This window comes from Phoca vitulina, unplaced genomic scaffold, assembly GCF_004348235.1.
Source record: "Phoca vitulina isolate PV1807 unplaced genomic scaffold, GSC_HSeal_1.0 scaffold69, whole genome shotgun sequence".
Classification (NCBI taxonomy): Eukaryota; Metazoa; Chordata; class Mammalia; order Carnivora; family Phocidae; genus Phoca; species Phoca vitulina.
The window spans coordinates 146,846-168,956 of record NW_022589772.1 but is presented as its reverse complement, the minus strand read 5'-3'; the positions used below and the strand labels follow the sequence as shown (position 1 = coordinate 168,956).

The 22,111-nt window shown below is 41.6% G+C and overlaps 1 protein-coding gene across 5 annotated transcripts in view; it reads left to right on the top strand.

The window, feature by feature from the left end:
* PLS3 (plastin 3) overlaps positions 1 to 22,111 on the top strand; it is an 81,417-nt gene that overhangs the window by 30,985 nt on the left and 28,321 nt on the right. For 3 of the 5 annotated variants that reach the window (XM_032392727.1, XM_032392723.1, XM_032392726.1), the window contains exon 2: positions 13,488 to 13,568. In XM_032392727.1, coding sequence (XP_032248618.1) covers positions 13,496 to 13,568 — 73 coding nt within the window. In that variant the 5' untranslated portion in view covers positions 13,488 to 13,495. Of the gene's footprint in view, positions 1 to 4,909; positions 5,022 to 11,175; positions 11,260 to 13,487; positions 13,569 to 22,111 lie in introns of all 5 variants that reach the window. The other 2 variants (XM_032392725.1, XM_032392724.1) reach the window with 2 other exon arrangements.

The following is a 22,111-nucleotide window of genomic DNA, read 5'->3' as shown; positions in this document are numbered from 1 at the left end:
TTTCTGGGAAAAAAAAAAACCTTTCTGTTTGACTTTCAGCTAAATTCAAAGGACAGGCTGCAAACATCTTGAGTAGTTTTTGTAGTATCTTGAAGCATTAAACAAGAGTAGATAGCTAAAGCATGCTAATAGGCCAATTGCATGTGAAGAATGCAGGAACATTATTTTGTCGTGACTGTTTTGTTCACAGCTTTCTCTAATAGAATATGCATTTTTAAAAGCACAGGAGACAACTGTTTAGTCTGCCTTGTGTTTAAAGATGTTCACTTTCCCTACTTGCCTCCATCAGAGTTTATTTATTCAAGACACGTTTGGTAGGTGCTTATTGTGAGCCAAGATACAAAGTCAAGTAAGATACCAGCCCTGCTTTCAAGGAGCTCCCAGACTGGTGGAAGAAATAGAGTAGGTGGTCATCCTGCAATGAAAGGGGGCGGAGCTACAGGAATTGGGTAAGGGGAGTTAGTGGTTAGCAACTAGGACGCTGTGGTGCATCTCCTTTAAAATAATGCAAACAAGGGGCGCCTGGGTGGCTCAGTCGGTTGGGCATCTGCCTTCAGCTCAGGTCATGATCCCGGGGTCCTGGGATTGAGCCTTGCCTCGGGCTCCTTGCTCAGTGGGGAGCCTGCTTCTCCCTCTGCCTCTGCCTCTCCCCCTCCCCCTGCTTGTGCGCGCGCGCGCGCTCTCTCTCTCTCTCAAAATAAATAAATAGAATCTTTAAAACAATGCAAACGAGAATTTGAGATGGCTTAATTATTTGTAGGTACTAGAGAAGTCAGAAGAGGGCTAACATGGTTTAATTAACGCTATGCAGTTGCTATGCATGACTTCCCAAGTAACAGCCATCTCTGCTTCCCTGCACTTCTTAATCAAACCTCTGTGCTTCTCTCTTGCATCTCAAGGGTTGTTGGAGCAGCATACCTGCAGGAGATACCAATCTCTCCGTCACGTTAAATAGTAAGCTAATGTTTAAGTCTCCTTAAACATTCAAGGCGACCTCCAAGGCAAAGTTGCTGTTGTAGGTGGGCAGCTACGTGGGGTGGGATAAAGGGTGGAGTTAGCCTTCAGTCACTGGTGAGCCTTCCAAAGTTCATTTCTCCATCGATCTGGAGTTTGAAACCTACTTTGTCATGGAAGTAGTAGGTGAGGTTTTTCAGGTCACCTCCCAAATGTCCCTGAAATGATACACTATGTTTACCTGAAGTAATATACTCTTGCGTTCATGTTATATTAATCCAAATGAATTATAGAAGCGTAGTTGCTAAATATAGCCAGATTTATGTTCCATCAGCCAGTTGCTTTACTCTCAAGTCCTCAATACCGTATAACCTAACGGCATATACAACTGTGCCTCATGGGAAAATGCTGTCAGTTTTATTTGGGGTCATCTAGCCGTGTCCTCTGCTCAGTTTTACCAGTTTGTGGCTGCAGCGTCAAGTAGAATTAGCAGAAGATCTAGGCCCGAAAGACAACCTCATGGAATAAAGTATGCTGTGCATGTTGAATATTGCTTTCGTAGAACTTTGCTCTCCACATCGGCTATCGGAAGCAATTTGTAATAATGCTGAACTGCTGGAATAATCGACAGTAACATCCATCACCACTTCTTTCTGCTCAAACCTTTCCTTAACTCTCAGGACTAAGAAGCTGTGATGCATGAGGGCATTTAGAGTTCGACTCACTTGTTTGACTTTCAGAGCAACAAATCATTAAATTTAGAAAGATGCACATAACCTCTTAAGCTGTCACAATTACTCCTGTACCAAGATTCCATTGAAATTTTTTTAAAGATTTTATTTATTTATTTGAGAGAAAGAGAGTGGAAGCGAGCTAGAGAGAGAGAATGAGCAGGGGGAGGGGCAGCGGGTGAGGGAGAAGCAGGCCCCTCACTGAGCAGGGAGGATGCGGGGCTCCATCCCAGGACCCCAAGATCATGACCTTAACCGACTGAGCCACCCAGGCTCCCCTCCATTGAAATTTTCTAAAAGGAAACGCACAAAGACTCCAAACCCCTTGCCCCTTGAGAAAAGTCAGCTGTTAAGTTTAAGAACTAATCACTAGGGCGCCTGGGTGGCTCAGATGGTTAAGCGTCTGCCTTCGGCTCAGGTCGTCGTGATCCCAGGGTCCTGGGATCAAGTCCCACGTCGGGCTCCCTGCTCCTTGGGAGCCTGCTTCTCCCTCTGCCTCTCTCTCTCTCTCTGTCTCTCATGAATAAATAAATAAAATCTTAAAAAAAAAAAAAAAAAGAACTCATCACTAAAAAAAACAAAAAAGAGAAAAAAAAGAAACTATGGGTGCCATAGTGATGGCTTACGTATGAAAATAATTCTTAAAAAGTAAATCACATGGATACTTGAGTGTTTGGTTATGTTTATACTAAGTTATTAGCACTGATACGGTGGGAGTGGTTGTTCACAATACTTAGCATTTAGGAAGCTGAAATGAAGTCATATTTAAATCCCGTGAAGGGACGCCTGGGTGGCTCAGTCGGTTGAGCGCCTGCCTTCGGCTCGGGTCGTGATCCCAGGGTCCTGGGATCAAGCCCCGCATCAGGCTTCCTGCTCCGCGGGGAGCCTGCTTCTCCCTCTCCCTCTCCCCCTGCTTGTGTTCCCTCTCTCGCTGTCTCTCTGTCAAATAAATAAATAAAATCTTTAAATCCCATGAAGCACAAGCCTGTCAGACCGAGGAAGGAATGGGCCACAGGAGAAGGGAAACATTGGTGTCCTTTTTAAAAGTGCGGCCTGTCTTATTGTCGGCACCCGTTTAACATGAATGCTCTGAAGAAAGAACTTTGAGAATTCCACGGTATATAGTCTTTACTGAACCTGTTTCCTGTATTCTGTATGTTTTCCACAATCCATTTTAGTGATTTCAGCTCAAGGATTAAGTGAACCCCCTTATCCTTTAAGTAACAAAAACAAGTTGGTATTAGCTAGGGGAGTCACTGTCTACATTTTCTGGTAACTGCATATTTCTCAGGACCGTGGTCACATTTGTTAGGAGCCTTTCAAGGATCTTGTGTAGTCTCTAATCGGCATGAGCCTGCTTTCCACAAAGCAGTGTGTAGCCTCTTTGGTTTTGCTTTTACGGTAACAGTAGTTCATTACCTTCACCCACAGTCTTTTAATTTGACGTTTGCTGTGCAGCCTTGTGTCTTGGGCAAAGTCAAGTAATGACCCTAGACTCTTTGTTTCTTCCCTACGACGGTTTCAGTAGTCATTGGATATTGGGCATGCTGGGAATTATCACTCAAACCTTCAAAACCTTGCAGTCAGTTGGAATATTTTTTGAGCCATGTCTCTACCCGGGATCCGACAGTGGATTATTACGGTGGGAGTATAGAAGAGGAAGACGGAGTTCCGACGCTGTTCTTGAGATACAAACAGTCTCAAAATGAGACCAGCAGAGCAAGTAGTTAGACAAGCATTTGTGTGCTATTTAAAATAGTCAAAGAAGGAATCTCTTTTACTGGGGAAGATTATTCTCGAAGCAAGTTTGAGGAGCTGTGTGGAGGAGGCAGGTGAACTGAATCAAGTAGGACGACGGATGTCCCAGCCAGGCGGTCCTCACATCCTCTAACTAGAGGAGGAAGGCCATAATGAAATTGCCAGATTTTGTTCCAGGATTCTCAAGCCTGTGGGATTTGAAGAGGAAGGGCGGCAGGGGGCGGAGGCACTGGGAAACATGCTTTGGGAGAGGGTGAGGCTTCTGCTGAACCTTGAAGGGTGAATAGGATTTGGATAGGGAGAGAAGAAAAATTATGAGGAGGGTATTGTAAGTGTGAGAGGTGGATACAGGAGAGGGAGTCCTTAGTGGGAGGGAGGGAAAGAGGAAGAGGGACAGGATAAAACAAAAGGTAATGACTGATGTAGGAGTTAACAGGACATGCTCAGGAGAATAATTGTGATCAAAAAGCTAATTGTGAGTCTTGTTGAAATGTAAAACTGGTTAGATGTGTCCAGTAGGACCGCTCTAGAGGACCTGAATATCAGGCAGAGATTAGACAAGCTGTTTTAGGCATAAGCAATGATAGCTTCCTAAAAGGGGATGGACATGATCGACATGGTTGTGGGCACTAGCTGTGGGCCATTTTTTATTCAGAAGATATGTATTGCAAATGCTTTGTCGGGGCACTTGGGTGGCTCAGTCAGTTAAGAGTCTGACTCTTGATTTCAGTTCAGGTCATGATCTCAGGGTTGTGAGATCGAGCCCCGCATCTGGCTCCGCATCTGGCTCCGCGCTGGGCATATAGCCTTTTTGAGATTCTCTTCCTTTCTCTCTGCCCCTCCCCCCCCACTTGCATGCACTCTGTCTCTCTCTCTCTAAAAAAGAGAAAGAAAATGCACTGTGTTTGTGCATTATTCTAAGGGCTGTGGTGAATACAGAGATAAGTAAGCTGCATCTCCACTCTAATAAGGTTATAGTCTTGTTGGGGAAATAAATTCATTCAATAAGCTGTTGTTCGGGAGGCTGCATAGCAAAATGGTTGAGAATACTGACTTTAGTGGCAGGCAGACCTGGGTTTGAGGCCTGGCTCTACCTCTCAAGAGCTGTGTGACTTTGGGAAAGTTACCCAACCTCTCTGAGCTCACTTGCTCGTCTGCAAAATGGGAATAACAGTATCACCCAGTTTATAAAGTTTTTTTCTGAGACGTAACATACATAATGTATATAAAGCATTTCACAGAATGCACCTACAGAATAAGTCCTCTGTAAATGTCAGCTGTAATGTAAACTTACAATGGTATGTTATTATATTATCTTAATTATTATCATTACCTACTCTGTAGGCACTGTGATCAGGGCTGGGAATATGAAGATGAATGGGATATGGCCCCTTCCATCCAAGAGCTTTGTTATAAATGCTATCCTTGTGGTGACTGTATTTTCCCACTCAAACATTGGTACGTAGGCTCCGACGGTAGAACGAGATATTTAAAATCAGAGCTGCCTGAAAGAACCCTGCGCTGGTTGTCGCAGAAGAAAACGCAGCCAGTCCTGTGCAGAGAGGATTGTGATCTCAGGTGGGTTCAATCTGAAGAGACTTCCTCAAAGAAGCTTTTGTAGAGCTAGGTTAGGAGATGGGTGGAGAGCATTCCACGGAGAGAGGCACAGAGGAGAAGGAACAGGGGGTAGGAAACGGTGGCCTGCTTGGGAAATGGGATCTCTCTAGAGCGTGGGTCGAGGGGGCCGTGCACATGATGGGAAGTGACATCGGAAAGATAGGCAGGTCTCAATACAGAACCGCGTAGGGCCTTGAATGCCGTGCAAGAGAGGCGGGACCCTGTGTTTTGTAGAATCGATCGTAGGTCTTCTCTCCAGGGAGCTAGCAGTGTGAAGATCACCTTGGAGGGACACAAGACTGGAGATAGACCAACTCAAAGGCTTTTGGACTAGGTCAGACATGAGGTGATCCAGGGGTATGATGGAAGAATCCAGACTGCTTATTTACTTCGCCCTCCCTTTGTTTCTCTGGAGACAGAGCAAAGTGGGGAACTGGAAAGGGACACCTGATTTGGCAGGGGAGATAGCTGAAAATGGGAACTAATGCAGCGGGAAGTTCAGTGTAGACACTTAGACTTTCCTGCCTGGAATCCTCCTCACTCAGCTTCCTTCTCCCTTGGACCAGAGGGTCAAGTCCAGATTTTGAGTGGAGCCCCTCTAAATATTTTTTTAAGATTGTATTTATTTGAGAGAGAGAGAGAGCACAAGCAGGGGCAGAGGCAGAGGGAGAAGCCAACTCCCCGCTGAGCAGGGAGCCCGATGCGGGACTCGATCCCAGGACCCTGGGATCATGACCTGAGCCGAAGGCAGACGCTTCACCGACTGAGCCACCCAGGCGCCCCGAGTGTAGCCCTTCTAAAGTGGACCCTGACCTTCGGCTCCTAATCATGTCTGTCCTAAATCCCAGGCACAGTGCTCCAACCAACTGCATTTCTCCACCTCCAGAATATAATCTTCTCTTCACATCTCTGTATCTAGAATACCTTCACCAGTGATGTCTGTCCGAGGAATTCCTACTTAGGTTCTAAGATAAAGTTCAAAAGTCCTCTTTGGAAAACCTTTCCTGACCCCCACGGCTCTCACTAGTATTGTCTTTGTCTTTCTGTTTCTCCCACTAGACAGTAAGCTCTTGGGACTTTGGGTCCTAATTCCCTACTTGGGCAGCACACGACACAGTGCCTGGTACCCACTAATAAGCCTTCCATTAAGGCCTGGATATAAACGAATAAGTGAGTATATAGGGTAGACAGTCAAGTTGAAATCTTGTAGAAAGTCACTTGGAAGTACAGGTGTGGAGCTTGAGTAATCATGGGAAGAGTCGGTGAGCTCGAGCTCGGTGTTGAACACCCATGTGACCTGGAGACTAGTGCTGTTGACTTACCCGACTCGGGAGGAGACAGGGTGGCAGTTTCTGTCGGTACAGGTAAGTATGTGAAGTGTGGGTGTTCCGGAGCAGTGCCTGATTTGGACAAAGGAAGGTGACAAATACACCCCTTCTTGTTGACCGCTGTTGAATTATTCACCCTTAGCCGTGGCTGTGGGGTTTGGTTTGGTTTGGTTTTCATTTATTGTGAAACAACGTATTCTTCCATGTTTTGTCCACCCTTTGTTGCTCTCTCCTTCGTGGCGGCTATGCGAGCTTAAATATGTGTTGCCAGATCTCTGATTTAAGTAACCAGCCTCGCTTCCCCAGTAGTATTTACCTGGCCTGCTAGTGGCTGGGATAAAGCCTCTGGTTGAATATCCCGGGTGTTTCTCCTGTAGTTCCCTTTCAGCTACCAGAAAAAGAAATACAGAGTTCATAATCAACTCCCGATTATCCACGGATGAGTTTCCCAGCGTGTGTGCCCTGCCTCCCGCCCCACGTGCTGCTGAATGACAGAGATTAGTAAATAGATTATTCAGTCGGCTGCATGCCTCCACTGAATCGCTGTAGGGGCTGAAAACAGGCACCCCTCCTCCTCTCCCATCAAATACCTTTCAGAATTTTTGACTGATAGTTTCAGGTAGTCAGTTGTACGCACACCTTTCTCAGCAAAGATTTGTGTTCAGGGTTTGAGTGTAGTTAAATGAGCCCGCGGAGTGGTTTCATAATTGCTGCATTGTTAGTCAAACTCTGTAATTAGGGATGACTTCATTGGCCTAAGATTTCTCTATGGGTGACGCCCTGAATTCAGACCCAGTCGTACACCATATCCTTTTATGAAAAAAAACAACAAACAAGGTTTTGTTTGCTTTTCGTTTTATTCCCTTTTTTTGAAAATCTGTTTTCCTTTGTCTCAGATGTTTAGGGAGAGAGAGGATCTGTGTTGTTTTCTTTTTTTTCTCCCCCTGCAGCTTTCCCTTTATAGAGGAGGCAGGCAGAGGAGCTAGGGAGGAAACAGAATTTGGGACAGATCAAAGTGCTTTGCAGATGAGAAAATTCAGAAAAATGCAGAGACCCTGGGAGCTTTTACTTTTGATTAGTATTTCATTTGTCTACATTTAAATGGAAGGAAAATATATTTCTGTGTTGTTGGTTTTTTTAATATCAGCACGCTTCCTCTCTCTCTCTCTCTCTCTCTCTCTCTCTTTCTGTCTATCTCTCTCTCTCCCATGTAAATAAAGTTCACTTTTGTGGGAAGACAGACTGGGGAAAAGGACATATTTCAAAAGTCAGACTTTCTTTTGGCCTGTCAATCACATACTGTGAACTTGAAGTTAAACTTTTATTCAGCAAGTAAATTTACTTTTTACCTCTTTACCTTTTACTTTTGATCGCTGATGAAAAAAAAATGTGCAGATTGGGAAGAATATGATTATATTGACAAGCTGTTAGTGATTTTTAAAAGTGGTCCCGAAATATTTAAAGTAAAATTTGCATTTGTGAGAGTATCTCCTGGCCACTCTTCAAGTTGTAGTTAGAAACTGGCCTTAATGAAGGAGCCAAATTGAGTCATGGGTGAAAAGTGGCTGACAGGTTTTCGTGGGGCCCATCCTTCTTAAATTACTTTGACTAAAGGCTTATAATTTTTATGTACACAGGACATCTTTATACTCTGGAGTCAATAATTATAGGGCAAATGGAAAAACTTTCCATACACCCCATTTAAAAGGTTCTTACTAGAACTTACGCCTATTTTTATATAGCCTCTCACAACTACTTAGACATTCATTTATTCCCCCATTTTCTTTTTTTTTTTTTAAAGATTTTATTTATGTATTTGAGAGAGAGAGCACGAACAGGGGTGGGGGCTGGAGGGCAGAGGGAGAAGGAGACGCAGATGCAGACTCTGACGTGGCGCCTGATGGCAGGGCTGGATACCAGGACCCCGGGATACCATGACCCGAGCCGAAGGCAGACGCTTAACGACAGGTGCCCCTCCCCATTTTCTTTCATTAAGGATTTGAAGTTACTGTATAATATTTTATAGCTTACAGTGTGCCTTCACATAAGCCATCCTTAATCTTCATGAGGACCCTGGGGAAGGAGGTATTATTGTTGCTATTTTCAAATGAGGAGACTGAGAGCCCGATGAAATAAACTTGCTCATGGACACAACTGCTAGGAAAGAGCAAAACCAGGACCCTGCTTGATGCTTTCTGAGTCCACGTTCAAGTCTTTCCATCCTGCCATTGTAACACCCTACAACCTTGGGTGAGGAACAACTGTTGCCCGTGTACAGGGCAATAATGATGTCAAATCCTCGGTTTTGCTTCATAAGCTCCAGTCTAGGATGTTTTAGTTGCTTTGAGAGAAGAAGGCCCTAGAGTGCGATGAATGCCCCATGAAGAGGAATAGAGCATCTATAATTTTAACTTGTAAGATTTTCATTTTTAAAATCTTCATTTTATTTTATTTTTTTTTTATTTTTTTAAAGATTTTATTTATTTATTTGACAGAGAGAGACGCAGCGAGAGAGGGAACACAAGCAGGGGGAGTGGGAGAGAGAGAGAAGCAGACTTCCCGCGGAGCAGGGAGCCCGATGCGGGACTCGATCCCAGGACCCTGGGATCATGACCTGAGCCAAAGGCAGACACTTAACGACTGAGCCACCCAGGCGCCCTAAAATCTTCATTTTAAAGACCTACGGGCAGTCTTAACTAAATTACTTAAATGTGCTGTTTTTTCCCCCAAGTTAATACTTAATTGCTTAATTTCCTTAAAGATACCGTCAAATACCTACTAGTAGTCTTAAGAAAAAAACCTTTTTTTATTCATGTGGGAAAAGGCCTGCATTACATAAGCAACTTTAAAAACTGTGACTTTTGGGGCGCCTGAGTGGCTCAGTTAGTTAAGCGTTTCGTCTGCCTTCGGCTTCGGTCGTGATCCCAGGGTTCTGGGATGGAGCCCCACATCGGGCTCCCTGCTCGGCCGGCAGTCTGCTTCTCCCTCTGCCTCTGCCTGTTCTGCCGCTGCTCTCCTTGCTTGTGCGCACTTTCTCTCTCTCTGACAAATAAATAAAATCTTTTAAAAAAAACTGTGACTTTTATCAACTAAGGTATCTATTGTGAGGCTCTTAAATTTGACTTTGTACTTCTTAGATTTAGCTCAGGTGCCTCAGGGGAGCATTTATTTCCAATAATTACAAATAAATGAAATTGTGTTTATTTAAGCAAGAGACTCCTAAATTCAACTGTTCTGTTATCCTGGACCAACTTGCCTAGAAATGTTGTTTTGGGGATATATGCGTATTCCAGTTCTTTTTATTCTTATTTGGATGTGCCTCCTGAAGTCTCCTGTGAGTTATAGGTGTTGTTGGGGAGAAAACAATTTTTATTCTGCCCTTGTAGCTTCTTTGGCTGGTCTAATTAAATTGACATAAGACAGATTAACAAGAGAAAAACAACAGTTTAATAACCTGCATACCTCCTGTATCCATGGGAGAGACCCAGGAAAACTGAGTAACTCCCTAAAATGGCTGAAGCCACCACCTTAAATACCACTTTCAGCTAAAGACAAAAGAAGATGCTGGGGGTGGGGAGTCAGTTATGGGAGGTGACCAGGAAAAGCACAGTAAACAACAGTAAGCTTGTTAATGCAGATTTAAGACTGTGCCTTCCTCCATTAATAAGACTTTCTAGAGATTTAGATATTCTCTTCCTGTTAGAGCAGGGAGACACTCTGACAAATGGAGATTTCCCTTTTGAATGTAAATATTTGATACAAAAGGTTAACTTCTCAGTTTTCAGAGCTTCACCAGTGTTTGCTATTTCTTAAAAATAACCAGCTTAAAATAATCAGTGTGCCAAAGAGGCATATTTTGGGGTGGTATATTTTGCTCCCCTTCAGTGTAAAAGAAGTCACTTTAGGCTTTCATTAAGACAGTTAGACAGGGGGGTGCCTGGGTGGCTCAGTCCATTAAGTTAAGCCTCTGCCTTCGGCTCAGGTCATGATCCCAGGGTCCTGGGATCGAGTCCCGCATGGGGCTCCTTGCTCAGCCGGGAGTCTGCTTCTCCCTCTCCCACTCCCCCTGCTTGTGTTCCCTCTCTCACTGTCTCTGTCTCTGTCAAATAAATAAATAAAATCTTAAAAAAAAAGGGGGGGGATATGGTAGTATGAGAATAAAATCACTTGTCTTCTTTTTTTTAAACTCATATACTTTAGATCATTACTGATGTACAAACTGCTCAAACTGTAAAGGACCTTTAGAGACAAAGGAGAGGCCACATGTTTTGGATTTTCTGAGACGGTCTCACTTTCAGACTTTGTGTCCCATTGTTCTACATGGTATAGTTCATGAGGATGGTTAATAATTTCGTATTGAAAATATGACTGCTGGGGCGCCTGGGTGGCTCAGTCGGTTAAGCCTCTGCCTTCAGCTCAGGTCATGATCCCAGAGTCTTGGGATCGAGCCCCACGTCGGGCTCCCTGCTCAGTGGAGAGCCTGCTTCTCCCTCTCCCTCTGCCTGCCTCTCTGCCTACTTGTGCTCTCTCTCTCTCTGTGTCAAATAAATAAATAAAATCTTTAAAAAAAGAAAAAATATGACTACTTATGTATATAAAGAAAATTGTAGTGAATCCTATATAGTATGTTTGTAATCAGAAGTGTTAAACATCGTAATAGTAAAATAAAGGATACTTTTTAAAAGTACTGCCATTAGATTACAGTTTAACATGAAAAGTAGCTTTTTACTCTTAATTTTGAAAATGCCTACTCCATATCTAACTGAAGATCTTTCTTTACCATATAGAGCCTCAGACTACTCTGAAAGGTGATTTACCCAACTTACCTACTGAGAAGTTTTTCCCTCTTTAGTGACATTTTAACATCATAGGTAAGAAAAGTTTATGAAGAAGCAAGTTCTGTTTCCTGTTTTTTAAAAGTCTTTTTTGGGGGCGCCTGGGTGGCTCAGTCGGTTAAGCATCTGCCTTCGGCTCAGGTCATGATCTCAGGGTGCTGGGATCGAGCCCCGCATCGGGCTCCCGGCTCTGCGGGGAGCCTGCTTCTCCCTCTCCCTCTGCCTCTCCCCCACCAGCTCATGCTCTCTCTCTCTCTCTCTCTCTCTCTAGCTCTCTCTCAAATAAATAAAATCTTTTAAAAAGTAAAATAAAATAAAAAAGATAAAAGTCTGTTTTTGGTGAGCCTGGTTGGCCCGCCAGTGGAGCGTGTGACGTGAGTTCGAGCCCCACGTTGGGGGTAGAGATTTACTTAATAAAAAATAAAATGGTTAAAAATAAATAAGTAAATAAAGGTCTTTTTACTTAATTTTTGAAAATACCAGTCATTAGAAATGTGTATTGCATTGTGGTGGTATCATATGGTCAATTTAAAACATCCCGGGGATTTGAGAAAGCTGAGTTTGAATTCCAGTTTCATGGTCACTCTGAACCTAAGTTGTCTTATAAGAAAAAAGAGGAGAATATTTACCTCCTAAGGCTGTTGTCAGGGTCCAGGGAATTAATACAAATATGAATTTATCTAACGTAGCTTGGCACACAGTTGTTGAATGGATGAATTTAGTAAAGAACTATTTTATCGAGTGCCTTACTGTGTGCCTGGGACTGTGGTAAGTTCCAGAGAGAACAACTATGGCTGTGAGAAAGACAGGTGTGGCCCAGCTCTCTCTTGATGAGTTGGTGACTAGTTTTTTTTAAAAACAAAAATACCTAAAAGGGGTAAATACGCAATCGCAAAGAGTTTGTGTTTCGTATAGATCGTGAAATTTAACATATAGAGTACTTTTTTGAAAGAGGAACACATTTAAGGCCGTGAAACTATCCTGTTTGATATTGTAACGGTAGATCCATGCCATCATGTAGTTGTCCAAACCCAGAGAATGAACTCTAAGGTAAACCGTGGACTTTGGTGAGAATGATGTGTCAGTGTAGATTCCTCGATCGTAGCAAAGGAGGATGTTGATGACGGGGTTGGCTGTGCATGTGAGGGCAGGGGGTGTGTGAGGCCGAAATCTCTGTACTTCCTGCTCAGTTTTGCTGTGAACCTAAAAGTGTTCTATAAAAGTAAAGTCCTCAAAAAAGATTGAGAAAAAGACAAAGCCAAAAAAAAATAAACAAAACGAAAACCCAACCAAACCCAGAGAATGCATAATCATTTTCATGCCTTTTTGTCCAGAAATTGTTGATAAGTTTGTATTTGGGGATTACCCATTGTGAAACAGACCTCCTTTCTCTATTGCAGGGCTCAGTAAAGTTTTTCTGTAAAGGTCCAGATCATAAATGTTGTAGGCCAAGAGGCAAAATCAAGAATATTGTATTCTTTTTTTTTTAAGATTTTATTTATTATTTGAGAGAGAGAACGCGAAAGAGCACAAGTGGTGGAGAGGAAGAAGCAGGCTCCCCGTTGAGCAGGGAGCCCGTGGGGCTCGATCTCAGGACCCCGAGATCATGACCTGAGCCGAAGGCAGACGTTTAACTGACTGAGCCGCCCAGGCGCCCCTTCACACTGAATGATTTTTAAGTGACTTAATGGGAAAAAAATGGTAACAATGTGAGGTGATGGATGTGCTAACTAACCTTATTGTAGTAAATCATTTCATGATACACTAGTATATCAAATGATCATGTTATACATCTTAAACTTACACACTATTATATGTCAATTATATCTCAATAAAGCTGGAAGAAATGGAAGTAGCCAGTAAGATAGAAAAAGAGAGATAGGGCTTAATAGAGCAGTTACATATTCCCTTAATCTTTGGTCACAAAATTTGGACTTTCAGTTTTAACATGAATGACCACAGATTTCTATTATGTATCTCTTTCCTGTCATTGCTAAGTACCTTGGTTCTTCCTTTGTAAGAATTTGTCCTTGAAAGGACGATCCAGAGCTATATTTTTTTTCTGAATAACTTTTGGTAAATAATGACTTCTCATGTGTTTGTTTTCTTTATTATGGCTTTAGCTATAAATATGGGAACGTATTGAGATGGTTTTAGCAGTTTGCAGTTCTGTTTAAATTATCTCTAAGATGAGAATTTCACAGGAATACTTATAATCATCACAAAAATCTTTCAGTCTTAAACCTTTTTGGTTTCCTCCTTAGATCTTTAAATGGAGGAGATGGCTACCACTCAGATTTCCAAAGATGAGCTTGATGAACTCAAAGAGGCCTTTGCAAAAGTTGGTAAGTATTTTTTTATAGCTTTAACTATACTAAAGCCATCTTTGGCCCTAATGAAGGTTAATTCTCTAAAAAATTACATGAATGGTTAATCATTAATCTTAGGGCAAGGTAGTTAAAATCAACAGGATAAAGTTTTATTTATTTATTTTTTAAAGATTTGATTTATTTATTTGACAAGAGAGAGAGACACACAGCGAGAGAGGGAACACAAGCAGGGGAGTGGGAGAGAGAGAAGCAGGCTTCCTACCAAGCAGGGAGCCCGATGCGGGGCTCGATCCCAGGACCCTGGGATCATGACCTGAGCCAAAGGCAGACACTTAATGACTGAGCCACCCAGGCATCCCTGGGATAAAGTTTTAGAAGCTACACTTTAAACTATTATTTCTAATTACATCTGTCTACTATGGTCAAAGGTTTTTAGTCTAGGGTACCAGTCCTTAAGGGGGGGGGGGGGGGGGGGGCTGCTGTGGCTCCTGAAGATTTTGAACAGATTTTGTGTTGTTATTGTATTGTGTATCATATTTTTCTGAGGAGAGGATTTGGAGCTTTCACCATATTCCCAGAGGGGTGTGTGACCCCTGAAAATGTTAGATGATGATTAGATGATGTTTTACCTTTGCCCCATTGGCTTGGCTTTATTGCCTTCTTCATGGATCTTCTGTGCCTTTGGACAGTGCAGCCCGTTCTGCCTTCCCACGTTACGTTCTAGTATCAGCATTAGATGGGAAGACATAGCGCGCCATTTGGTTTTTCCTTAAACCTCATTGAACGTGTCTTAGAATTTAGCAGCGATGGAAGCAGTTTATAGTATTTATATTCCAAATTTCATTGCTCAGGTCAAATCAGTAGAAGCTAGTAAGAAAACAGGGTGAGAACTGATCATTGATGCATGTACTCACATGAGTCAACACGGGCTTAGAGAGGCAAACTACTATTTGGTATCTCCTTGATTAAAAGGTACAAAGTTAGATCATAATTTGTTATTTAAATCAGACTTAAGTCTTGGACCTGTGTTGCAAATCTCATTAATGAAAAGTAAGGAAGTGTACATCTCTACTCCCATACATTCATGGCCGGCATTGTCTGTGAAGGCGTTTAGTAAGTTATAGCTTGCCTTGGGAAGAATAATGACTGCCCCCCTCCAGCCAAAGTGACTGTTCACAATCGCGTCAGAATTCCAAGTAGAAAAAAAAATGGATAGGCCTGAACCTAACACACTTTTCTGTGTGTGTATGAAAAAAAAATGCAATCTGTTAACTGGCCATAGATGCTACCTGCTGTAACAAAGAGTACTACCCAGTCTGATACAAGATTGATTACGAGAAAACAGCAGGTGAATTCTTGGCTGCAAGATTTTTTAAATCTCATTACTCTGTAGAAATAGCCTTATCAGAATTGTTTTAGGATTCCATATCCTTTGAACCTTCTTTTTTGTTTCTTATAATCCTCCCTCAGTGTTGGGGACAGTCTATTTTGTTTTTTTTGTTTTTTTTTTTAAGATTTTTATTTATTTATTTGACAGAGAGAGAGAGAGTGAGAGAGGGAACACAAGCAGGGGGGAGTGGGAGAGGGAGAAGCAGGCTTCCCGCGGAGCAGGGAGCCAGATGTGGGGCTCGATCCCAGGACCCTGGGATCACGACCTGAGCCGAAGGCAGACGCTTAACGACTGAGCCACCCAGGCGCCCCCAGTCTAATTTGTTTCTTTATGAATAGAAGTTTGGGTAAGGACCAGGACTTACTATGGCCATTATTGAATCTTACCTCGCTTCCTCAAAAAAAAAAAAAAAAAAAAAAAGCTCATTCTTGAATATAGGCCTTGTTCTCATGGGAAGCATCTTGGAAATAATTGTATGCAGTATCTTTTTAAAATGTAAAGCTATTCAAGTATGGTTTACTTGACGGAACTGAAATACTCTTATCGGTAAAAGAGCTTCATTACTCCTTACAAACTTTAATGATATGAAGAGGATTCACCAGTTGTCTCCATGGAGGAACCAGGGTTAAATTGCACTAAGTGAGGGATCAGTTAGAGCTTGGACTGCAAGAAAGTGTCATCGTAGAATTACTCTTATTTTAAATCCTACATCTTGGAGGGGTTAGGGTAGATGAAGAGAGTCCCAAAGGCAGGACATTAGACCATACATCCTATTGATGTCCCTAACAGGCGTATATTCATTCCTAAGATATGCAGGCTCTTACTACTCTACATGCTCTAAGTAGAAATTCTGGAGTCCCCGATTTCTGCCTGCCCTGCATATCATTCAGTATCTAGCTCAGTGTTGTACGCATGTTAGGTTCGCAATTGATATTTAATTGACTGAATCCCAAGGAATTATATGTAATCTTTTCACGTACTGAGACTTTGTTACCCACTGTAAACTAAAAGGGCCTTTGTTACAAAGATTTTCATCATGGTGGAATTTATTGCTAGAGGTTTTGGCCATCACGTTGTAGCACATAAAATTTATATATATATTTTTTGGCATAATAAAGGCTTGTGTGGAGTCTGTCTTTTAGAAAAGTGTTTAAAGATCCAGCTGAATCTTTTGATTTTTTCCTTTAAAATCTTTGTAGTTTGTAGTTATTAGTTACGGAGCCCTCAGGCAACTGTCAAAGGTGTTATGGAAATTTTTTTTTTTTTCATTCAGGGAAACTTGATTTGAAAAACAAGCTCTAGAACTTACTTTACTGTCAAGGACGATTCTTTCTTATTGGTGGGGGGAGGGTAGGGAGGACCACTTTGTCTCTGTTCAGTTGTGACAAAATATGGAAATCATTATGTGATTTTTCCCATCTATTAACAATAATAGCCTTGATTATCTCTTTAGAAATTCAGCAAAATCATAGTGTGTGAGGAAAATCTCTGTAATTACCGCTAACCATAGGTTTTGTCCAATCAATTAATAGTGCTTTGAAATTCTCTTTACTAGCAATAAATCAAGTATTAAGATTTAAAGTTCTCCTTTCACTCACTTTCTGCACCTGCTTGGTGTTAAGCTCCAAGCAGTATATTTTCATTTAATTATTTTAATTTTCTCAACATTTGTTTCCAGTATTTCCCACTGGGATAGCAGAAGCCTTGGCTCTGTTTTTGTTTTTTTTTTCCTACTTCATAATGTTTCCGTTTTAATTTAAATGCTGCATAAGTTCTTTCTAAAGAAGAATAAATAAAACTTTCAGAACACTTAGGAAGTAAATATTTTACCAACTAGAAAACGTCTTTTACATTCTGAGAATTTAATCTTGTTATGGAAGTTAGAAGTCATTTGGATGATTACTTGTCATAAAGATAAATTCATGTAATGTAAATCTTTTCAGATTGGCAAACACTGACATCTGACTTTTTCTCTCCTAAGCAACTGCTACTGAGCTTTTAAAAAAAAAACACACACACACACAAATTCAGCACTTTTGAAATAAAAGAATAACGGGGTTTCATAAATGAGTAGGAATACTGTGGGTATATTCCTTTGTGGCTGCCCACCAAACGAAGTCAAAAACTTTTAGTTGTGGTGATTTTCTCCTCTCAGGAAGTTGAGTTCTTTCAGATTACTTGATATTCTGTAGTGCATAAAAACCACATCAGGATGATGCCACGAAAGTCACAGTGGTTTAGTTTAATTTACTTTTTAGTATTCAATAAAACTACACCAGTGCATATTTGTTGAATTATGACTTAAGAAATAAAACCTATAGGCCAGCCAAAAAAATAAACTAACCAGTGCTATTTCACTGAGCCATCTGGTTAATTGTCAGTGGAATATTAGAGACGAAGGTCTTGGGATGGTCTGCAAACCATGTTTTGGTGGTGTGGAAGATTGGAGAAGTACGCGTGTGTGGATGGGTGGGCTTCAGAGCAAGAGCGCATGTGTGTGAGGATGTGCTCATGTGAGCGTGTGTGGAGGTGCGTGTGTGTTTTTAAAGTGGGAGAGTGGCAGCAGGTGGGACCTGGTGGCCAAACTTGCTGGAAATTTTGAGTTGGAAAAGGATCGATAGACAACATTTTTGATCGCCTGGCTTCAGCCTTCTCATGTTGCCCAGCCTTCAACCATACTTGACCTCCATCTTTGAGGATCCACGATTAGAATGAACTCTTAGGGAGCGACCTCACTTCTACCCTGAGCTGAGACTCATTAAACTGCCTCTTCTATTTGCTGGAATGAGCTGCCTCAAAAGGTATAAGCTGTGAAAGGCAAACCTCATGTTCAGTGAAGCATCTGGAGATGTTTAGCATCTGCCTCTAAGGTTTTAGTGCCTAATGAAAGCTTGACTTTACTGCTTAGATCTTAGGATGGAATATAATCTAAATTCTTCAGCACAAGTCTTTTGGCCGAGTCTTCTAAATCAATATTTCACGTGCTTTCATGGGCATTCGAGATTGTGTATGTGTGCACGCACACGTGTGTAAATCCATTACTGTTAGTCACGTAGGTTCTTTTTGTGAGTTTTTTTTAAGTGCGAAAATGTTGTGGGATATGTTGGTTAAACTAAATGGAACTTTTAAACCCAGCTTTCCTGAAAGGATGTGCATCTGTACTTGATTGGTTTTCTTCTTTGGGTCCTAATGCGCACTGTCCGTGTTGGGTTAGTAAAGAGGTTGCATGTGTGTTACAGATGAGAACTCACATATGCAACCTCTTTATAAAGAGAGACACTGGATTTAGACAGATTCAAGGATGGTTAAAGCAACACACACACACACACACACACACACACACACACAACCTGGGTGTCAAAGGAAATCCCAGTCTTTCTTACTGTCAGATTAAAAGACGAAGTAGCACCCCAAAAGATGCATTTGAAGTGATAGATTGTGCCTCATACCACCTGGACATGGGCAGTGTACAACAGCTAAAATCAAAACCACTTGAATTCTGGCTCAGCTTTCTCCAGACAAGTACTTAAAATAGCTTAAATAACAGGATGCAAGGGGAGGGAAAACATTTCCTTTTAAGGATATGCATTCTTGGTGTGATTCAAACTTCTGCAGGAACACGGCTGTATAATGAGTTTATTTACTTTAAGGTTACTTGGGGGAGGGTGTTGAGAGAGTTAACTGGCATTTAAAATAATACTTGGTACAAAAGCATAATGGGGTTTCTTTTAAGACAGAATGCAGATGTGAACCTACATGTGTCATCAGAGAGAGACACACACACACACAGAGACAGAGTGACAGACAGAGGGAATCTGTTGTTACAAACAGTTGGTTCCTTTCTGATGAAAGGCCTCTCGGGTGCAGCACTGGGAGCCTGTTAGTGATTTTTTTTTTTAAGTGTTGTGATTTTTCTTTAAAAAGAAGAACACTTGGTCAATGGACTGAATATTCAGCTCTTTACTTTCTGCGGGAACTTTGTTCAGTGGGGAGGTGTGTGGAGTTTCTTTTTTTCCTGCCGTTTGTTAATGTTGACTCCTACTGACCATATTTTCTGAACCCCAAAGTTGAGACTTGCTTGCACAGAAGCATTAAGAATGTTCTAGATAATCCAGGCTGTATGATAGTATCTACCTTATCAGGCGGTTGAAAATAGGAGTCTTCAAAATGCAGAACCTGTTCGACCCCATGCCAATGTGTAGTTAATGAAGATGTGGCAAATGAGCCAGAAAGGGCTTCCAGAATATTGGCAGCTTTAATGAGAAAATAGAGGGCTGCCATTATGCCAGAACGTTGTGATGTTTCCAGTTGTTAAAACTATTTTCAATCTAGGTCTGTGTTTTTTGGGTCAGTTTATTATTAAATTCTCATGTTTGTGTCAAAACTCTGAATAGAAAAAGATCAGCGCCAAAGCTCGTTTTGGGCTCCTGGTTAATAATGTCACCGATAAGATGGAAGCTTTCTAAAATGCCATTGTGCTATCTCATTTTCTGGCTTTCCAAAGCACAGCGTGTTAGATCTTTGATAATAGTTTAAGGATGTGTGTGTGTGTGTGTGTGTGTGTGTGTGTGTGTTTTGGGGGGGGGGGGGGGGGATTGGAAATAAAATTAGCATAAAACTCTTTAAAAATAATTGCACCCTATTTTGTCTTTCAAGTACTTTTCCAGCTGGGAGATTTTGTAAAATTAATTGCAAGCTGCCTTTTTAGGCTCCCTCTGCCTTTTTATTGAAATTGAAATTGTCTTCAAAAAGATATGATTTAGGAGTGCTAAGAAAGGCTGGCTATAATTTACTAGTACTGACACTAAAATGTCTTTGATTAGGGGAGGTAGTACGAGCTCGATCTGCTGATAAAATATGGTAAAATAGCAGAGTAGGTAAAACTTTTAAAATATGTAAAACTAGATGCATATGTTCAATGATTCTTTTCCCCTCTCGGGAGAGGTAGTGGATAGCTAGGTATTCCATTAAAAGCCACAGTTTCAAGTAAGAACCAGAGAGAGTCCCTCCGATTAATTTCTGTCTTTGGTATCTAGCTCAGTGCCTGCCACGGAGTAGGTGCTACGCTTGCTCTGGAGGTTGCCTTCCGCCAAACAAGTGCACGCGGTATTTCTTAATACAGACAAAGCAGGTTTCTACATTTAGAACAGGAGAACAAGCCATCACTGGTTGTCTACTTGGGTACTCCTCGGTGGGTGTGTTCACTTAGAAAACCAAATTACAGATCTGAAGGCCGCCGGGTGGGGACAGGATTAGAACAAAGGGAATGAGATTGAATGTTATTTAAGGGATATTTCTGTCGTTATGGTTTCCTGGTGAATTGCCATTCGGTCTTTTAGTGCTATTTCTGTATTTTTTTTCCTTATTGTTTGTTTAATTCTGTTTTTAAAATGCTTGTTAGATTAGAGAATTCTTTTCCTGGTTAATACCTGAGAATCAATGGTCCTACAAAAATTGTTTTTTTCCCCATCGCTTGTTATATGCAAGGTACTGGGCCACGTATTGGGGTGGAGATCAAAAGATTCAGAAGAGTCTTTGTCAAGAGTCTTGCAACCTAATAAGGAAGATTGCTGTGTACTGACCAAGTCTTCCTCCTCCAACCCCCTTTAAAATGATCCTGTCAGTTATTAACAACATCTGTTTATTACTACTCTTACTTCAAAATGGAGTTTCCACATGTGGTTATTTTATGTTAGTTATATTTTAGGATGGGTACTTCCTGGCATCTTTTAATCACATCAGTGAGCTGTCTTCTAATTAATGCCCAACAGAGGTTATTTCAGAGAGGGCTCATGCAAATGCTAATTCTCCCCATTGCCTACACCTCTATTCTACCTAAGGCTAATAAACTGCCAAATGGACTAGACTCTGGGCGCTGTGGTCAGTTTCATGTAGTTTTGAATTCACAGTTCTCCAATATTTATTTTAAAAATCTCTGCCTTCTGCTTCTGTTATATCACCGAGAATACAAAAAGAACAATTAAGCCCCTGTTCTATGCTATGTCAAAACTGGAGTCAATCACAGATTAAATTATGCTCAGATACGTCATTTCAGAAGTCAGGGTAAAGTAGAATACATTTAAAAATATTTTTTAAAGATTTATTTATTAATTTGAGAGAGAGAGAGCATGAGTGGGAGGGGCAGAGGGAGAGGGAGAGAATCCTCAAGTAGACTCCATGCTGAGTGTGGAGCCCGACACAGGGCCCGATCCCAGGACCCTGAGATCATGACCTGAGTCAAAATCAAGAGCCAGCAGCTCAACCAACTAAGCCGTCCAGGCACCCCTTAAAAATATTTTTCTATCGGGACCCCTGGGTGGCTCAGTCGTTAAGCGTCTGCCTTCGGCTCAGGTCATGATCCCAGGGTCCTGGGATCGAGCCCCACATCGGGCTCCCTGCTCCGCGGGAAGCCTGCTTCTCCCTCTCCTGCTTCCCCTGCTTGTGTTCCCTCTCTCGCTGTGTCTCTCTCTGTCAAATAAATAAATAAAATCTTTAAAAAAAAAATTAAAAAATAGTTTTCTATCAGAAATTGCCAAGTGGACAAAGTTTTGATAGTGGCCAGGAATAAGCTATCTTTTCCTAAAAGATCGAAAAATGAAGAGATGTTATATTTTGATAATATGATATAGTAGTGATCAGAAAGTTATTACTATATATTTGTTTTTAATATGTATTATGATTGTACCACCAATATTTTTTAAAAGTGTGTGTGTGTGTGTGTGTGTGGTTTGTGAAGTCTTGGCTACTCAAATTTAGAATCAGAGTGTGTTAGAGTCAAAAAGGGAACTTGGAGATCATTTGATCCAAAGGACTTCTTTTACAGATGGGAAAATGAAGACCTAGAGAGGTGACTTATGCAAATCCTATATCACATTACTCCCACTTGTATCCCTTCAATTATGCTGTGTATCTTTCACTATGCCACACTTACACCCTAGTAACGAGCTCTATTTTAACTTTTCTTTTTTTGAGAGAGAGAGAGAGAGAGAGAGGGAAAGAAAGAGCAAGAATCTTAAGCAGGTTCCACGCCCAGCACGGAGTCCAATGTGGGGCTTGATCTCACAGCCCTGAGATCATGACCTGAGCTGAAATCAAGAGTCAGTCACTTAACCGACTAAGCCACACAGGCGCCCCTCTATTTTAACTTTTTTAAATAAAACGGGAGAAA